This window comes from Thunnus maccoyii, chromosome 4 (assembly GCF_910596095.1).
Source record: "Thunnus maccoyii chromosome 4, fThuMac1.1, whole genome shotgun sequence".
NCBI lineage: Eukaryota > Metazoa > Chordata > Actinopteri > Scombriformes > Scombridae > Thunnus > Thunnus maccoyii.
Genome location: NC_056536.1, coordinates 32734157 through 32751436, shown reverse-complemented (window position 1 = coordinate 32751436; position 17280 = coordinate 32734157). Strand labels below are relative to the sequence as shown.

The window sequence follows — 17280 nt, the reverse complement described above, 5'->3', positions numbered from 1 at the left end:
ATTTCCCACGTCCTGCTCAGAAATACAATCAATCAGAGTATTGATCTGTGACCTGTGTGTGTGTGTGTGTGTGTGTGTGTGTGTGTGTGTGTGTGTGTGTGTGTGTGTGTGTGTGTGCAGTGGCAGTACAGTGATCACGGTAACGGGAACCAACCTGCTGACCATCCAGGAGCCCAAAGTCCGAGCCAAGTACGGAGGAGTGGAGACCAACAATGTAAGAACAAAACTACACCTGTGGTTTCCAACCCGGGGCTCAGGACCCTTCAAGGAGTCGCACATGAAATCTGAGGGGTCACAAGATGATAACAAGGATAAGAGAGAATCAAACCATATTAACTCTACACGACGTTAGTTTCCAAGTCTGTAGAGCAGCCTCCATGTTTTACCTGAAAGACTCAGGATTTAAAGGTTTTAATCTTCACAATTTCTCAAGTGAGTCTTAAATCAGCAGTCAGGTGTCCATAGTAACAGTGAAAGAGGTTTTCCTCGCTGTAATCATTCCTCCTGTTCATACTGGATATTAAAAGATCCTTCAAATGTGTTTTCAATGTAAGTGATGGAGGATAAAATCCACAGTGTGTCCACACAGTCATTTAAAAGTCTGTGTGAAGCTTCTATTCAGCTTCAGCAGTCTGAGTTAGTCATATCAAGTGGATATCTGACACATTTACAGTCTTTTTAGCATCAAATTCCCTCTTTGTGTTTCCTCGGACAGTGTTTCCCTGTTGAGCTGCAGGTGGAAGTATAGTAACAAAAAGAGGAACTTTGGCACTAAAAAGACTGTAACGTTGAAAGATATCTACTTGATTTGACTCATTTGGACGCTGAAGCTTCATATTAGCTTCAGATAAACTTTTAAATACATTTTTACACAGATGGAGGACTGTGGATTTTGTCCTCCATCACTTCCATTGTAAGGTCATTATGAAGGGATCTTCTAATGGTCAGTATGAACAGGAGGAATGATTACAGCAAGAAAAACAGCTTTAATGTTCATTTGAGCTCCTGACTGTTGGTTTAAAGACAGATTTGAAATTGTGAACATGTCCTTTAATCCCTAACACACTACCATCACCTCACATACGATCTCTCTCTCTCTCTCCACCTCTTCCTTCTGTCTCTGCAGTTCTGCACCGTCGTCAACGACAGCACCATGACCTGTTTGGCTCCAGGTCTGATGTACAGTAAACCCAACCCACCAGAGGGGGCGCTGCGCCCCGACGAGTTCGGCTTCATCTTCGACCAGGTAAAAAAAAACACACACAGGATCTCCGTCACAGCTGGTCTCTTTACTCATTCACATCATACACATCACAGACTTTTAGACACCATATAGTTTAATGGACTCTTGTTACAGACGTTATTTTGTCTCATTATATATAATTGAAACACTATTTTTTTGCTTTTTCTCTGTGTTTTGGTTTTGTTTTGTTTTTGGGCCTGCGGTGGGGGAATGATGAAATGTGTGGAGCACATTGCTTATATCATCTACACTTTGATGAAATGGAAAGTAATAATAATAAATACACTGCAACAGGAGCTAACAGGAGCTGCTAACAGCTAATTTAATCCCTCCCACTAAGGATGCAAGGAAACGAGCTGGATCAGCTGTCAGTCAGCTTTAAACAGCTGTAGAGACTTCTGATGGAGTTTTGCATGTGTGCTGTGTTAATACTAATAAAGGTGCACAGTTATCACTGCCAGCAGCTGTTTCCTCTCTGCAGCCTGTTTAACAAACACCTGCACATGAATAAAAACTACTGCTCAGAGGCACAGGAACCATTTCTACTGGCAGAGTGCGTTTATATTATTTATTCATTATTTGCGTCTGTATTTATTGATATTCTGATTGTGAATTCATTATTTAATAACCAAGGATATGGTTAGAGTGTCTTTTGAACACTGGAAATTATTTATCAGGCTAAATGTTTCAGGGAAAATGGAAATTATGTAACTCACATGAAAACCCAACACTCAGGAATCTTCAGCCTCATGAGTGGGAATAACGATAAATTATGTAAAATATAAAAGTGTTTGTTGCTGACAGACGGACTCTCAGTTACTTAATTTTATCTATAATATCAGTTAATGAGGGATCATGAAAATAAAAATCTTTCTCATAAATGAAGAAAGTTGTTTATGGTTTATTTTGTTGATCAGTGATGTATCAGATCAGTCTGATCAGCTGCAGCATCCAATCAATAACTGATATCCAATAAGAGGCTTGTCGGCCGTTAAAAGGCTGCTCTCGTGTTTCCTCGCTCAGAACAATCAAATAAGAGACTTGAGATGTACCCGATGTTCTTCCTCTTCCAGGTCTCCTCCCTGCTGGTCCTGAACTCCACCCCCTTCACTCACTACCCCAACCCGACCTTTGACCCCCTGGGCAACTCAGGGATCCTGGAGGTCAAACCGGGGTCACCCATCATCCTCAAGGTGAGAAACAACCAACAGGAAGTTCAGAAGAAGAATCAATCTGATAGAGACACAGTATGAAAACCAATGTGTATATGTGTGTGTGTGTGTGTGTGTGTGTGTGTGTGTGTGTGTGTGTGTGTGTGTGTGTGCGTGCGTGCGTGCGTGCGTGTGTGTGTGTGTATATGTGTGTGTGTGCGCGTGTGTGTGTGTGTGTGTGTGCGCGTGTGTGTGTGTGTGTGTGTCTGTGTGTGTGTGTGTGTGTGTGTGTGCAGGGTAAGAACCTGATCCCGCCCGCCCCTGGCAACAACCGCCTGAACTACACGGTTCTGATCGGAGAGTCTCCGTGCCTGTTGACCGTGTCAGAGAACCAGCTGCTCTGTGATTCGCCAGATCTCACCGGAGAGCAGCGAGTGCTGGTGAGTGACAGGATCAGTGATACTTGAACGTGATTGGTTCACACACAGCAGCGTTCATTTCATCAAAGAAAAGTAGAAGTAAAAAACAACAATAATGTGAAAGATGGACGAATTAACTAATGACTGTTTTACTACAAATAATGATTATTTTTACTATCGATTAATCCACAGATTATCTTCAATCAGTCTATGCATTATCAGAAATTATTGTTTCCCACCATTCAGGAAGATGTATTCAAATGTCTTTCTTTACAATTTGACTTACAGTTTAAAAAAAAAAGAACAAAGATCCAGTTTACTGTTATATATGACAAAGAAAAGCAGAAAATCTTTTTTTTGGCATTTTTTGCTTGAAAAGTGAGTAAAGCATGTTAAGAAAGAAAGGAAGAATGAAAGGAAAAGAAGGAGAATAAAAGAGGATAGAGGAGGAAGGAAAAGAGGGAGGATGTGAAGGAAATCAAGAGGAAGAGAAGAGATGAAAACAGGAAATGGGGAGGAGGACGAAGAGAGGACGGAGGAGACAGTGTGAGAAATGAGAGGAGTAAAGAAAGAGAAAAGAGGGGAGAAGAAAAGGTGGTGGAGAGGAAAGAAGGAGAAAAAGGAGGAGTGAGAGGAAATGGGAATTACAGAAGGAAATAAAAGAGGTGAAGAAGACGGGAACAGAGGAGATAAAAGAGAGGAAGAGGAAAGAAAAGATGGGAGGAAAGAAGAGGGAGAATAAAACAGGAGAGAAGAGAAGATATGGAAGACAGAGAGGAGGAGGAGGAGGAGGAAAGAAAACAGGATGAAGAAAACGAAGGAGAGGAGGAAGAATAGAGAGAAAAGAAGAAGGAAGGAAAGTGGGAGGTCTTTATAAAGGTGAAAGTCATTAAGTGCAGCTGCAGGGAGTTATGGGTAATTGGTCTGATATCACAGATCAGAGGGTCACACACACACACACACACACACACACACACACACACACACACACACACACACGCACCGTGGTGTTCAAAGTGAATCAGTATCAATGAACAAACTATTTATACATTATTTAAGCTATTGATTATTATCTCTCTCATCATTTATCATTTATTCATCAGTGTTCGTACGAGCTGTAATCTGTTTTCTGATCGATATTCAGAACCCGTAAAGAGGAAACGTTTTAATAAAATATTAATATAACGCACAACAAAGATAATGAATACACACTTAATATGAGGCTACTGTATGTCTGCATATAGCTCTGTGTGTGTGTGTGTGTGTGTGTGTGTGTGTGTGTGTGTGTGTGTGTTATATCTATTGTCTTCTAGAGAAGAGTTGTCCTTTGTTCTGCTAACGGAAAAAACTTTTATAAAGTTTATGTGCAGCCCTGAGGTTCGTTTAACAAACTTTCTGTCTCTGCTTCTGTAGATCCTGGTCGGCGGTCTGGAGTACTCCCCGGGTACGCTCCATATCTACTCCGACAGCGCCCTGACGCTGCCCGCCATCATCGGTATCGGTGCGGGTGGCGGCGTGCTGCTCATCGCCATCATCGCCGTGCTGATCGCCTACAAGAGGAAGACACGCGACGCCGACCGGACGCTGAAACGCCTCCAGCTGCAGATGGACAACCTGGAGAGCCGGGTGGCGCTAGAGTGCAAAGAGGGTACGTTTTGTTGTACTACAGATCTGAAAAATGTTACAGTTCCCCTTAAAAAACCAAAGTTTTTAAAGATGTTTGAATGCTGTCTGTCAGAACAACAGCCTCTTTTCAACACTAGTATCTGTTATGTTTATAAAGTTGGACATTTTTGAGCACTTCAGGTTAAAATCATCTCAGAGCTGCATTAATCAGTCTCACTTTTAGAGTTAAACCTCATCAGACCTGTATTTGGCTTTAAAGACTAGACTCAAATTTATGTTGTGTGGTTTCAAGCTGCCAAGGTCACAGTTAATCTGATAAAATATTTCAGTTATTTATTCCGTTTATTTCTCAGGGACAGTGCATATTAATAAACATTACTGTAAATATGCCAGAATTACCCAAAAGGCTGGTTTTCATCTGTAGTATGTTAATGAAGTTGATAAAATATTAGGAATACATTTAATATAATGCACCACAGTACACTACCACCACCCACTACGACCTCAATAATAAAGATAAAGTAGAATTATCACCTTTCTGACAATGTCAACAAAAACTGAAAATGTATAATTTAATAAATGTAGAATTTATAGCAGAGCTGTTGTGTTGGATTTGCACAAGTTTACCTAATGAAGTGGCTGGTGAGCGTATATTACAGTGTCATCAGCGTACATTTGAGTCTCATGGCATACGGATGGCAAGTCATTATAAGCTAAATGGTAGTAGTGGGCCCAATATGGATCCCTGTGGGACTCCAGTGGGGAAACTGAGAGCAGTAGACTGATGGTTCTGACAAAATGAGATCGGCCAGAAAGGATGGACTCTATCCACTGAAGAGCATCTGGAGAGAAATAGAAGGTAGATAACTTTAGAGAAGAGGACAGCATGATTCCCAGTGTCAAAGGCTTTCCTAAGATCTAAATGCACAGCTGCAACAACACCAACCTTATCCAATAATGATTTAACCTTCTCTATAAAGAAGCAATTAGCCTTCTCTGTAGAGTGTTTGCCTCTAAATCTGAACCGCAGTGAGTTCAGGGAAAAGGTGCTGTTGTTCAGGTGGAAAGTCAATTGCTCTGCAACCCATCTCTCTGCTATCTCCCGTACTGCTGGTAGGATATTGATAGGCCTGTAGTTGCAGATGGTGAGAGGGTTGCCAGATTTAAAAATTGGTGTTACAATAGCCCTCTTCCAAGCACTCAGGAAGCCCCCCTGGGAGAGGGACTGGTTTAATATCTTTGTGAGGGGAGAGACTAATGATGTGCTTAGATCTTTAAGCATGGCAGTATCCATCACATACACATCCTTTGCTTTTGATGTTTTAAGAGCATTGATTATTCTTAGCACATCTGCCTCAAGAATATCTCTTATGTGAATGGGTGGTTCTGCAACATCCAGTGAAGGGGAGAGTGGCTGCAAAGCTGCAGTCTCTGATGGAGTAGTATTCATTTAACTCACAGAAACTCTGTACACCGAATGATTAAAATAATGAGCCTCAACAATTTCAGCTGCATCCCTTGAAAGGTTTCCATTGATTTCAAGATCCATTTGCCTTCGTTCTTTGTGATGATGTCCTGTCAGTTTCTTTCTTTAATCTGCTCCCAGATTAATTTAGCAAACAAGTGCAATTTAGCAACCCTGGATTAACTGTGATAGGTCAAATCCATCTGTAACCTGTTTGAGGCTTTTTCTAGTCGGGTTATTCTCTCAACTGATGTTAAAATCTCCCATAAGAATAAACTCTGTCTTAAAATTTAAGTTATATTAAATTTCTCATAAAACTCACTATTAGATGATGGTGGGCATTACAACACAGTGAGCGTAAAGGACATTTCTGATGATCGTGTTACAATTGGACCAATACAGTCCAAGTCATTGTCATTGGGACTCTTTCATGTAAATCAGGACTCCTGTTATTGCGTTTATCTCTTCTGAAGAACTTGTAACTTGATATAATCGATGCAGCTGATGGAGAGTTTTTGTGAAGCCAAGTTTCAGTCAAACATAGAAAATCCATATTTGAGTCTCTGAGAAGATGATGAACTTGATTGATTTTTGAATTGATACTACGAACGTTCAAATGTCCGTCTAGGAGTCCGCTTGGGTTCAGCTTGAGAACACAACACATTACTTTAGAATGAATTGCTGGATTTATCTTCTCCGTTGTGGAGAGTTTCCTGATCGGATTGGACTTTATACACACACATGGATTCCTGCGGTGATGATTTGACAGACACTTGCCATCCACTTGGATATTTTAGGATCTATTTCTTTGATTTTTACCGGCATTTGATGCCTTCGGACGATTGCTAGAGTTCGCTGGGTCCCTTGTAGAAGTGTTCGCCAGCAGCGCCTCATATTACACACCAACCTCGAACAACAGCAGCTCTGCGAGTCCGCCTGCGAGCTCTCGTCGATCCTCCCGGGGTCTGACCGCTGGCTCTCCGCCATTGGCTGGCCTCACGTCTCTTCACAGCATGCGGACAACTGAATTTTCATTCATTTCCCTTGTGAACAGCTGAGCTCTTTCAATTAATTGCTTAGAAGATTGATACAATTAATTGACAACTACTTTAATAAACAATCATTTTTAATCATTTTTGAAGCAAAAATGCCGACAATCTGCTGGTTTCAGCTTCTCAAATGTGACAATTGAATGCTTTTCTTTGTCATACAGTATACGATAGTGAATTTAATTGATCATCTGAGCGTTTTGGGCTGTTGATCAGACAAAATAAGACATTTAAAGATGTCAGAGAAATTATAACAGGCGTTTTTCACTATTTTCTGACATTTTATGGACTATTAATGAATTGATTGATAAAGGAAATAATCATCAGATTACTCGATAATTAAAATAATCATGAGTTGCAGCCTTAGTTTAAATCTTTAGTTTAACATGTAGATAAACCTGTGCATCATTAGAAAAAAGAAAATTTCGGTTTTAATGGAAGAATTTCGCTAAATGAGAGCATAAACATTGAAAGCAACAGTTGTCCCACACATGAGCCCTGAGGAACTCCTGAAACAACAGTTTAGTTAATAAATTAACTGGTTCGCTTGACAGAAATCATTTAATTATTTCAAGCAGTTATTTATAAGAAACTACTAGTAGAAATACAAACCTTTGCTGGTTATAGTGAAATATTTCTAAGATTAGGAAGATTTCTTGGTTTTGTGTCATTGCAAAAAAAAATGGCTGCTGATTTTAACAAAATTGTGATTAATCAATAGGTGAAATACTCAAACATTCCAACATATTTATACAAGTGGAATTACAGACAGATACTTTCTATAAAGACAGGCTCCTTTACAGAAGAACGCCCATTTAATTATAATTTATACTTTTATTGTAGTGAATTAAAGTGCAAATGTAATAAAGTTGGAACAAAGTTTACATTTTAATTGAAAAAAAACCCAAACGAGTGAGTTTGTACTAATTAAAGAATTCACTCATGATACTTGAATTGATTTAATGACTTTGATGCTTTGTTATTCAACATTTTGTTAATAGTCCATTGAGTCATGTTTATGATAAAGTTATATTGATCACAAAGTTAAAGAGAGACATATCCAGATTTTTATGTATTTGTATTACTTGTTTGTTTGCACACAAATGTTTTATAAAGGTTTTAGCGATATATATATATATGTACATAAAGTCATTCAGATATCTAAACACACTGTCGGTCTTCTAAGTTTCCCTGGGACGCGTGTTAAGACTCGGTGAGACGGCGCGTTCCAGTCGGCGGCACCAAAGCTTTGTAACAGTCTCCCAGTAAGTCTGAGGTCTCTGGACTCTGTGGACTCTTTGAAAAAGCAGTTAAAACCCATCTGTTCACAGCCATTTAGGTAGCATGTGGGATTTAATGTTTAAACTTTTGTTTTATGTCTGTTTTTCCCCCTTGTGTGTTTTATCTGTTGTTTATCTTCGTTTTATTTATTTGACTGTGAAGCACTTTATGACTGGTGGCTGTGAAACGTGCAATATAAATAAACTTTACTTACTTTACCTTTACCTGCACATTCTCAGCTATACATTAAAAACAAAGGAGCAGTTGTGCAGGAGAGACAAACAGAAATACATTAAAATATATAACATGGGATGGAAAGGCTACAACAAAATGAAGGAAAAAGAAGCAATAAAAACCAATGAAATACAATAAAATAGATAAATGAAACTTATATCACATATCAAGTAGGTGTTAAAAAACACTGCAACTCATAGTTAAGGGAGGAGTTTTGGATTCACTGAGATTTAAAAGGTTAAAAACTCATTTTCATTGAATTCCAGTCAAATAAAGTCATTGGTGTGTTTAAAACTAGATTATAAGATGTCTCAACCAGACTGTAAAAAAAATATGAACGTAGTTACCGTGACGTCACCCGTTGGTTTCTGAAGAGCGGTTTTGAAGCTCAAAGTGAGCCGCTCCGGCCGTCGCCATCTTGGCAGTGTGTGACGCTGCCTAACTCCCAGCCAATCAAAAATGGCGGGGCCAAATGGCTGAAACAAGCCACCTAGCGGCTGGCGGACCTGTCACTCAAAGCAGCCATGTCCTTCATTATGTTATAAAAAAATTCACCAAGTTGGGCATTTTAACACGGGGGTCTATGGGGATTGATTCGCTTCTGGAGCCTCAAGTGGTCATTCAAGGAATTCAGTTTATGACGCTTCCTGTTGGCTTCAGTTTACAGCCGCTTGGTTTTAACATAAAGTCATCTTAACTTGTTTCTCGTCTTCCTCCGTGCAGCGTTCGCAGAGCTGCAGACAGACATCCAGGAACTGACCAACGACATGGACGGAGTGAAGATTCCCTTCCTGGAGTATCGAACGTACACCATGAGAGTCATGTTCCCTGGAATAGAAGAACACCCCGTCCTCAAAGAGCTGGATGTACGTACGACACAACACACAGAAACATAACATTACATTTATATCTATATAGAGCTGATACTGAGAATTAACAGCTACAGAAGCACTTTAAACTCTGTGACTTGCTGTGCAGTGAAACAGAACAAACCTTCCACAGTATCTCTGTGCAGCTTTAATTAAACAAACGCAGCAGGAAGCTCTGAACCGCTGAGTCTCTGCTCGCTGCATCCGGATTTAAAATTTGATAATTACATAGTTAAAGAGAGACATATCCAGGTTTTTTTTATTCATTTTTGTTATTTATTTTTTTGTTTTTTGTGCACACACACGTTTTATAAAGGTTTTAGCGATATATACATATATATATATATATATATATATATATATATATACACACACACAAAGACATTCAGATATCTAAACACACAGTTTTGGACATGTGTTAAGACTCGGTGAGTCACCAAAGTTTCGGAAAAGTCTCCCAATAAGTTTCAGGTTTCTGGACTCTTTTAAAAAGCAGTTAAAACTCATCTGTTCACAGGCATTTAGACAGCCTGGTGTGTTTTATCTGATGTTTATCTTTGTTTTATTTATTTGACTATGAAGCACTTTGTAACTTTGTTTTTGAAAGGTGCTTTATAAATAAAGTTATTGCTATTACTTCCTTACTTCACCCACACAAACAGAAATACATTAAAACAATATGATGAGGGATGGAAAGGCTACTACAAAATAAAGGAAAAAGAAGCAATAAAAAAACAATGAAACACAGTTAAAATAGAAATATGAAACACATATTAAACATATATCACATACAGTTGTGCTCATTAGTCTACATACCCTGGCAGAATCTGTTAGATGTGTATCATTCATAGTGTCCATGATTGTGACCATAAAACTCAATTTTGGTCTCATCACTCCAAATAACTTTTATCCAGAAGTTTGGAGGTTTGTCTTGGTGCTCTTTGGCAGATTATAAGATGGCTGTTTTGTGGCGTTGGCACAGTAACGGCTTTTTTCTGGCAACTTGACCGCGCATTCCCATTTTTTTTCAAGTTCCTCCTTATTGTGCATCTTGAAACAACCACACATGCAACTTTCAGCTGAAGTTGCAACTTTCAGCTGGAGTTGCAACTTTCAGCTGAAAGTTGTAACTTCAGCTGAAAGTTGCATGTGTGGGTTTTTCTTTGCAATCTGAACAATTTTCCTGGTACTTGTGGCTGAAATCTTTGTTGTTCTACCTGACTGTGGCTTGGTATCAACAGAACCCTTCATTTTCCTTCTTTATTAGAGCTTGAACACTACTGATTGGCATTTTCAAATCTTTTTATATCCTTTTACTGGTTTATAAAGTTTAACACCCATTGTTCTTTTGCTTTCCTCATGGCTCAGTATCCAGTACAGTCAGAGCAGCCCTGGATGAAATGTGCAGAAACTCATTGACTGTTTATACACAGACACTAATTACAATCAAACCAGTCACAGGTGTGGAAACTTACCCTTCATATCCATTTAGACCTGCATGTGTCAACTTGTGTGTTTATTATCAGGTCAAACATTCGAGGGTATGTAAACTTTTGATCAGTTATCATTATGATTTAAAAACACAATTATGTGAAAATAAATGGCTTCACCCGACCGCTATCCCTAAATAAAACAAAAGCTTTCAGCATCAGCAGTCATATTTTCCAAAAAATGGCCGATATTTCACAAATTCTAGCAGCGTATGTAAACTTATGAGCACAACTGTACACACACAGACTCTGTATAAACCGAATCTCAGTGATCAGAAACTAAATATAAGATCTGTGTGTGTGTGTGTGTGTGTGTGTGTGTGTGTGTGTGTGTGTGTGTGTGTGTGTGTGTGTGTGTGTGTTTCTGTCTCCTGCTAACGTAGAGAAAGCTTTGCGTCTGTTCAGTCAGCTGCTGAACAACAAAATGTTCCTGCTGACCTTCATCCACACGCTGGAGGCTCAGAGGTCGTTTTCCATGAGAGACCGAGGGAACGTCGCCTCGCTGCTGATGGCCGCTCTGCAGGTAACCTGTCTGTCTGTCTGTCTGTACACCTGGCCGACGGCTGCAGCTGTTTAATACCTGCAGCTGGTTGATGGTTAAAGACTCGGTTATAACTGTTCTGATAGATTCTTAATCATTGTTAACAAGCTGTTTATAGATAAGTATAGCTATTAATAATTTCTTATATGTTTGTAGCATTAATATGTGTTGATAACTAACAATAGATGTTCTCTAGGTGTTAATAATTGTTAATAACTGATTAATAGATTGATTATAGGTTTAAATAACTGTAAATAACTGTTAATAACTAACTATTGTTTTTATTATCGGTGTTAATAACTGTTAATAACTGATTAATAGATTGATTATAGTGTTAATAACTGTTAATATCTGTTAATGTGTGTTAATAACTTCTAATAACTGGTTCAAGCTGCGTTATAGGTGTTAATAACAGTTAATAACTGATTGATTGATTGATTATAGGTGTTAATAACAGTTAATAACTGATTGATAGATTGATTATAGGTGTTAATAACAGTTAATAACTGATTGATAGATTGATTATAGGTGTTAATAACTGATTAATTTCTGTTAATAACTTTGTAGTAACTGTTGACAGATGTCTCTTAGCTGTTAATAACAGTTGATAACTGATTTATAGATTAAGACAGTTGTGTTTTAGGTGTTAGTAACTGTTAATAACTATTGATAGTTGTATTTGAGTTGTTAATAACTGGTGAACAGTTGTGTTTTATGTGTTAATAACTGGTGAATAGTTGTGTTTTATGTGTTAATAACTGGTGAACAGTTGTGTTTTATGTGTTAATAACTGGTGAATAGTTGTGTTTTATGTGTTAATAACTGGTGAATAGTTGTGTTATGTGTTAATAACTGGTGAACAGTTGTGTTTTATGTGTTAATAACTGGTGAATAGTTGTGTTTTATGTGTTAATAACTGGTGAACAGTTGTGTTTTATGTGTTAATAACTGGTGAATAAGGATCAGTAGTTACAGAGGTGTTATTGATCCTACAGGGTCGTATGGAATATGCTACTGTGGTGCTCAAACAGCTGCTGGCTGATCTGATCGAGAAGAACCTGGAGAACAGGAACCATCCCAAACTGCTGCTGAGGAGGTCAGTGACCTTTCACCTTTCACCTTTCACCTCTCAACTGTGTTCAGGATGTTTAAATGAAAACTCAAAATGATCAGATTAATATTCAAACAAATCACATCTTGTTTTACTAAATATTTAATTGATCGAGAGCCCCACCAGAACAAACACCTGACCTTTGACCTCTGTGTGTGTTTAGGACGGAGTCTGTAGCTGAGAAGATGCTGACGAACTGGTTCACCTTCCTGCTGCATCGTTTCCTCAAGGTAATCTATCCCTCCTCCTCTCCCTCCTTCATCTCCTCACCCTCCCTCCCTCCCTCCTCCTCTCCCTAATTGACCTCGTTAAGCTCTCCGTCTTCAGTCTGACCGTGACCAATCAGATCAGGGCTGCAGTTAATTTATTCATAGGGAAATGAAGGGGATAGGCTAAATCCTGCTGATGAGTTTTCAGGATTAAACGGTGGTAATGAAGGTTTCAGATCTGACATGGAGGACTCTCTCTCTCTCTCTCTCTCTCTCTCTCTCTCTGCTGGTCAGGAGTGTGCAGGCGAGCCGCTCTTCATGCTGTATTGTGCCATAAAGCAGCAGATGGAGAAAGGGCCGATCGACGCCATCACCGGCGAGGCTCGCTACTCTCTGAGTGAAGACAAACTCATCAGACAGCAGATCGACTACAAACAGCTGGTAACACACACACACACACACACACACACACACACACACACACACACACAGGTCCTCAGACTGTAACGGGAAAACAAAAGTGTGAAATTGGTTGTGATGGCGGCTTTGTGAAAAAACTAACATGATTGTAGCTTCTGTCCGACCTCGACAGTCGTGATGTGAGAGTGCTTCTGTTAAACCAGCAGGAAACATTTTCTTTCAATCATCACACAGAAGAAATGAATCATTTAAAAAAGACATATTCATATAATTTATATCCTGTTCTGATGTTAAACATGGTCAAAGTTCCAAAACTTGAGGTGAACTTATGTAAAACTGCTGCCTGTAAGACAAAGCTCAGGGTTCAGTAGCTCTGACACATTTGAAATGTTTTTTTCCCGATGTGATGACGTTCACGTTGTCCACTCTCATATTTCAGAAGTGAAATCCTGCTGCTATAGTTTGTTTACGCACCTTCCTGAAAGCTGACCAATCAGAACAGAGTGGGCTCATCAGGAGGTGGGGCCTTAAAGAGACAGGAGCTAAAACAGCCTGTTTCAGACAGAGGCTGAACTGAGGGGCTGCATAAAGGACCAGTAGAAGATAAATAAGGAGTTTTTAACTAGAAATCATGCAAAGATATTCCAGTAGAGCCCCAGAATATAAACATAGAGCTGGAAATGTGCAGAATATGTTTCCTTTAACAAAAATCTGAAAGATAGAGTTTCAGCCAGGAAACGTAACGCTAGCACAAAGCTAGCAGAGAACAGCAGGGTGGCGGTCGCCATCGGCTGCGTGTAGGCAGATCACGCCGTCTTTAACGCTCCCTGTTCGGTGTAACTAACGTTAGCTAACGCTTTAACTGACAGCTGTGGTTCCGCCTGACGTCATTTTTCTCATCTATAGAATGTGGCGTGTTACGTTCTGGGATTGTTAGCAGAAACTAGTTTAAATGTCATGGAAACTTCATTTTCTGTTTCATTGTCTGGTTTATTTTTTTATGCTCCATATAGTCTCTTAAACACAGACAGGACAGTAAACATAGCGCACAGATTTTACTTCAAATTAAGGATTAGTTGATTCATTGATTAGTCCATCAACAGAAACAGAAAATCTATCAGCAACTACTTTGATAATCACTAATTGTTTTAGTCATTAGTCAAATATTTGCTGGTTGCAGCTTGTTTGTGTCATTCATGATAGTAAACTGAACATCTTCAGACAAAACAAGGTATTTGAAGACGTCGCCGTGATCTCTAAAAAGATTATAAGACATTTTTCACTATTATCTGACATTTTATTGACAAAACGATCGAGACTGAAAAAAAATAATCATTAATTGCAGCCCTGTTCTTGAAGAACTTGCAGTGCTTGTTGTGTTGAATGGTCTCCATGGCAACAAGCATCACAGGCTTCTTCAGCAACATAAGAGACATATGTTTGATATCTGTGGTCTGAGCTGATGGAGCAGAGAGAAGATTATTAATATTACTGATTATTATTGGTTATTGATGAAGCAGTCTGACCACAGCTTTATAAAGTGTTAATGTTTTTGTTTGCATATTTGTGAGTGTGCAGATTTCTTTTTGTTTCTTTGAGGATTGTGTGTGTGTGTGTGTGTGTGTGTGTGTGTGTGTGTGTGTGTGTGTGTGTTTGCAGTGGTTAAAAATATCCAATTTAACAGCCGGTCGATAATGGTGTTTTCCTCTCTGTGATGACAAACTTAATAAGGTTTTGTGCAGACAGATGACTCTCTCTCTCTCTCTCTCTCTCTCTCTCTCTCTCTCTCTCTCTCTCTCTCTCTCTCTCTCTCTCTCTCTCTCCCTCTCTCTCCCTCTCTCTCTCTCTCTCTCTCTCTCAGACGCTGATGTGCATCCCTCCGGAGGGCGAGGCGGGGACGGAGGTGCCGGTGAAGGTGTTGAACTGTGACACGGTGACTCAGGTCAAAGACAAACTGCTGGACGCCGTTTACAAAGGGATCCCGTTCTCCCAGAGACCTCAGGCCGACGACATGGACCTCGGTAACTTCATGTTAAAACATAACTTAACTTAATGTCAACAAATCTCATGTACAGACTCAAACCAACAATGTGTTTCCTTCTTCTCTACTCTGGATGTGTCTGTCAGCTCACAAATATAGAGTTTCATTTATAAACAAACACCCGACACATCTCAGAACCAAACACTCACAGACTCACGTCGGTTGGGAAACTGAGAGCATTAAAACACAAGGAAATATTCATACATTTACAAGAGACGTGTCAACATTCATATGATCAGAATCTACAATATTGTTCAAAATAGAAAGAAAATAGAAAGGAGCTAAAAGTTAATAATAATAAGCTTTATTTATAGAGCAGCTTTCATGACATGAAATGCAGCTCAAAGTGCTTTACAAAAGAAATATAAAACCGTATATACACATATGCACATACACATAGATACACACACACATATATACACATATATACACACACATATATGCATGTATGTATACATACATTCACATACATACACATTAAAACAGGATAAATATCAGTTAAGACACAGTAAAAGATATATATATATGATATATGATCATCTGTGCAAACCAGAATCTACAATATTGTTCAAATAGAAAGGAGCTAAAAGTTAATGATGAGGAATTTCTTGACATTTAAAAAAAAAAAAAAAGATAAAATTACTGTGAACTCAGTTCCAGATTCTCGGACCTCTATTAGACTTTATAAATTAGGAATTTGAATTTCTGTAAAATGCAGCTGAAGCTGATGATTGTTGCTGGTTTCATAGTTGTGACCGATGTTAAACACACTGAAATAATCATTAAAGACAGAAGAGTTTTATTGAAATAACGATAAATAAACTCAACAACCTGAAGTTGATCAATATGGAAAACTTGGACATTAGTTCATATTTTATTTTGTCAGGAGCAGATTAGATCTCTGAGCTCAATGTTTCCTACTGACGATCTTTAAAAACACCTCACAAATATATATTTCATGTTTTACAAAGACCCAGTAGTTTCTGTAGTTTCTAACAAACAAATAAAAGGAAACAGTAGATCTGTTGGGGACTATTTTCAGCAGTGGATGAATCCACATTTGGTGCTGTAGTGAGTATTTGTGGCGGCAGGACGATATGTGTGTGTGTGTGTGTGTGTGTGTGTGTGTGTGGTTGAGTCAAAATAAACTACAGTGTGTGTGTTGATGGTGATGAAGGAACGTGTCACCCGGTGCATCGCTGTGACTCACTGACGTGTTTTTAGTGGAGCTCTATGACACAGAGAGGAACAGGATGTATCACTTGTTAGGAGACCAGTTCATTGTTGGTTTGTTGACTAAAAGAAAACACAGAATGCCACCAGACTCACTGTTTAACAATTATAAACTGAATATGAATAGAAAAAGTCTGGTGAGGCAGGATGAGGACCGTCATCACCACAGTCATCAACTGCTGAACATTATGTGCTCATTAGCAAATAAATACACCGACTGCTGCCGCCGCCAGTTTTAGCGTTTACTCTGAATTCACACCAGACACGAGACGTCAGCGGAGTGAAAGCTCTGCTGGAGCGTTGAGTACATCCACACTAAACCAGCTACATGTGTAAAGGCATCTATTTCTCTCAGTTTCTCCCCCAAAAAACTGCTTTTTTTTTTAAAACAGTCTCCACAGTAAATCAGTGTGTGCAGGGATCAGCTGTCCACAGAGGGGCCGTGTGGCCGTAAAGTTAAGAGGAACTTTGTGATCGATCGTTTTAACTGTCGATGCAGCCGATTGCACAGCTGTCATTGACCTGTATTTATGTTGGCAGACCATATCTCCATCATAAAATAGTGATTTTGGCAGTCTGGGTATCTCATTCCTCAACAGATGCTGGCGGCGATGCAGTTTTATCAACTGAAAAGATGATGAAGAAGAAGAGATTTTCCTGTTGTTCAGGTGTTTCTCTGTGAGCGAAGGTCTCTATGAGGACAGAAGTTAACATCAAAACTATTGTGAAACGTGAAATGATGCTTAAATAAACTTTTAAATACATTTCTGCACAGAAGGAGGACTGTGGATTTTGTCCATTGTAAGTGTATTATAAAGGCAAGTTTATTCATACAGCACATTTCAACAACAAGGCAGTTCAAAGTGCTTTACATAGAGCATAAAACAGAATATAAAAG

The 17280-nt window shown here is 39.0% G+C and overlaps 1 protein-coding gene across 1 annotated transcript in view; it reads left to right on the top strand.

Moving 5' to 3' along the window:
- The window catches only part of plxna3 (plexin A3), a 60930-nt gene that overhangs the window by 29763 nt on the left and 13887 nt on the right, over positions 1-17280 (top strand). The window contains exons 14-24 of the mRNA XM_042408799.1: positions 121-214; positions 1127-1246; positions 2317-2436; positions 2691-2834; positions 4227-4461; positions 9192-9334; positions 11195-11350; positions 12364-12464; positions 12643-12709; positions 12983-13129; positions 14970-15129. Of these exons, the coding sequence (XP_042264733.1) occupies positions 121-214; positions 1127-1246; positions 2317-2436; positions 2691-2834; positions 4227-4461; positions 9192-9334; positions 11195-11350; positions 12364-12464; positions 12643-12709; positions 12983-13129; positions 14970-15129 (1487 nt within the window). The remainder of the gene's footprint in view (positions 1-120; positions 215-1126; positions 1247-2316; positions 2437-2690; positions 2835-4226; positions 4462-9191; positions 9335-11194; positions 11351-12363; positions 12465-12642; positions 12710-12982; positions 13130-14969; positions 15130-17280) is intronic.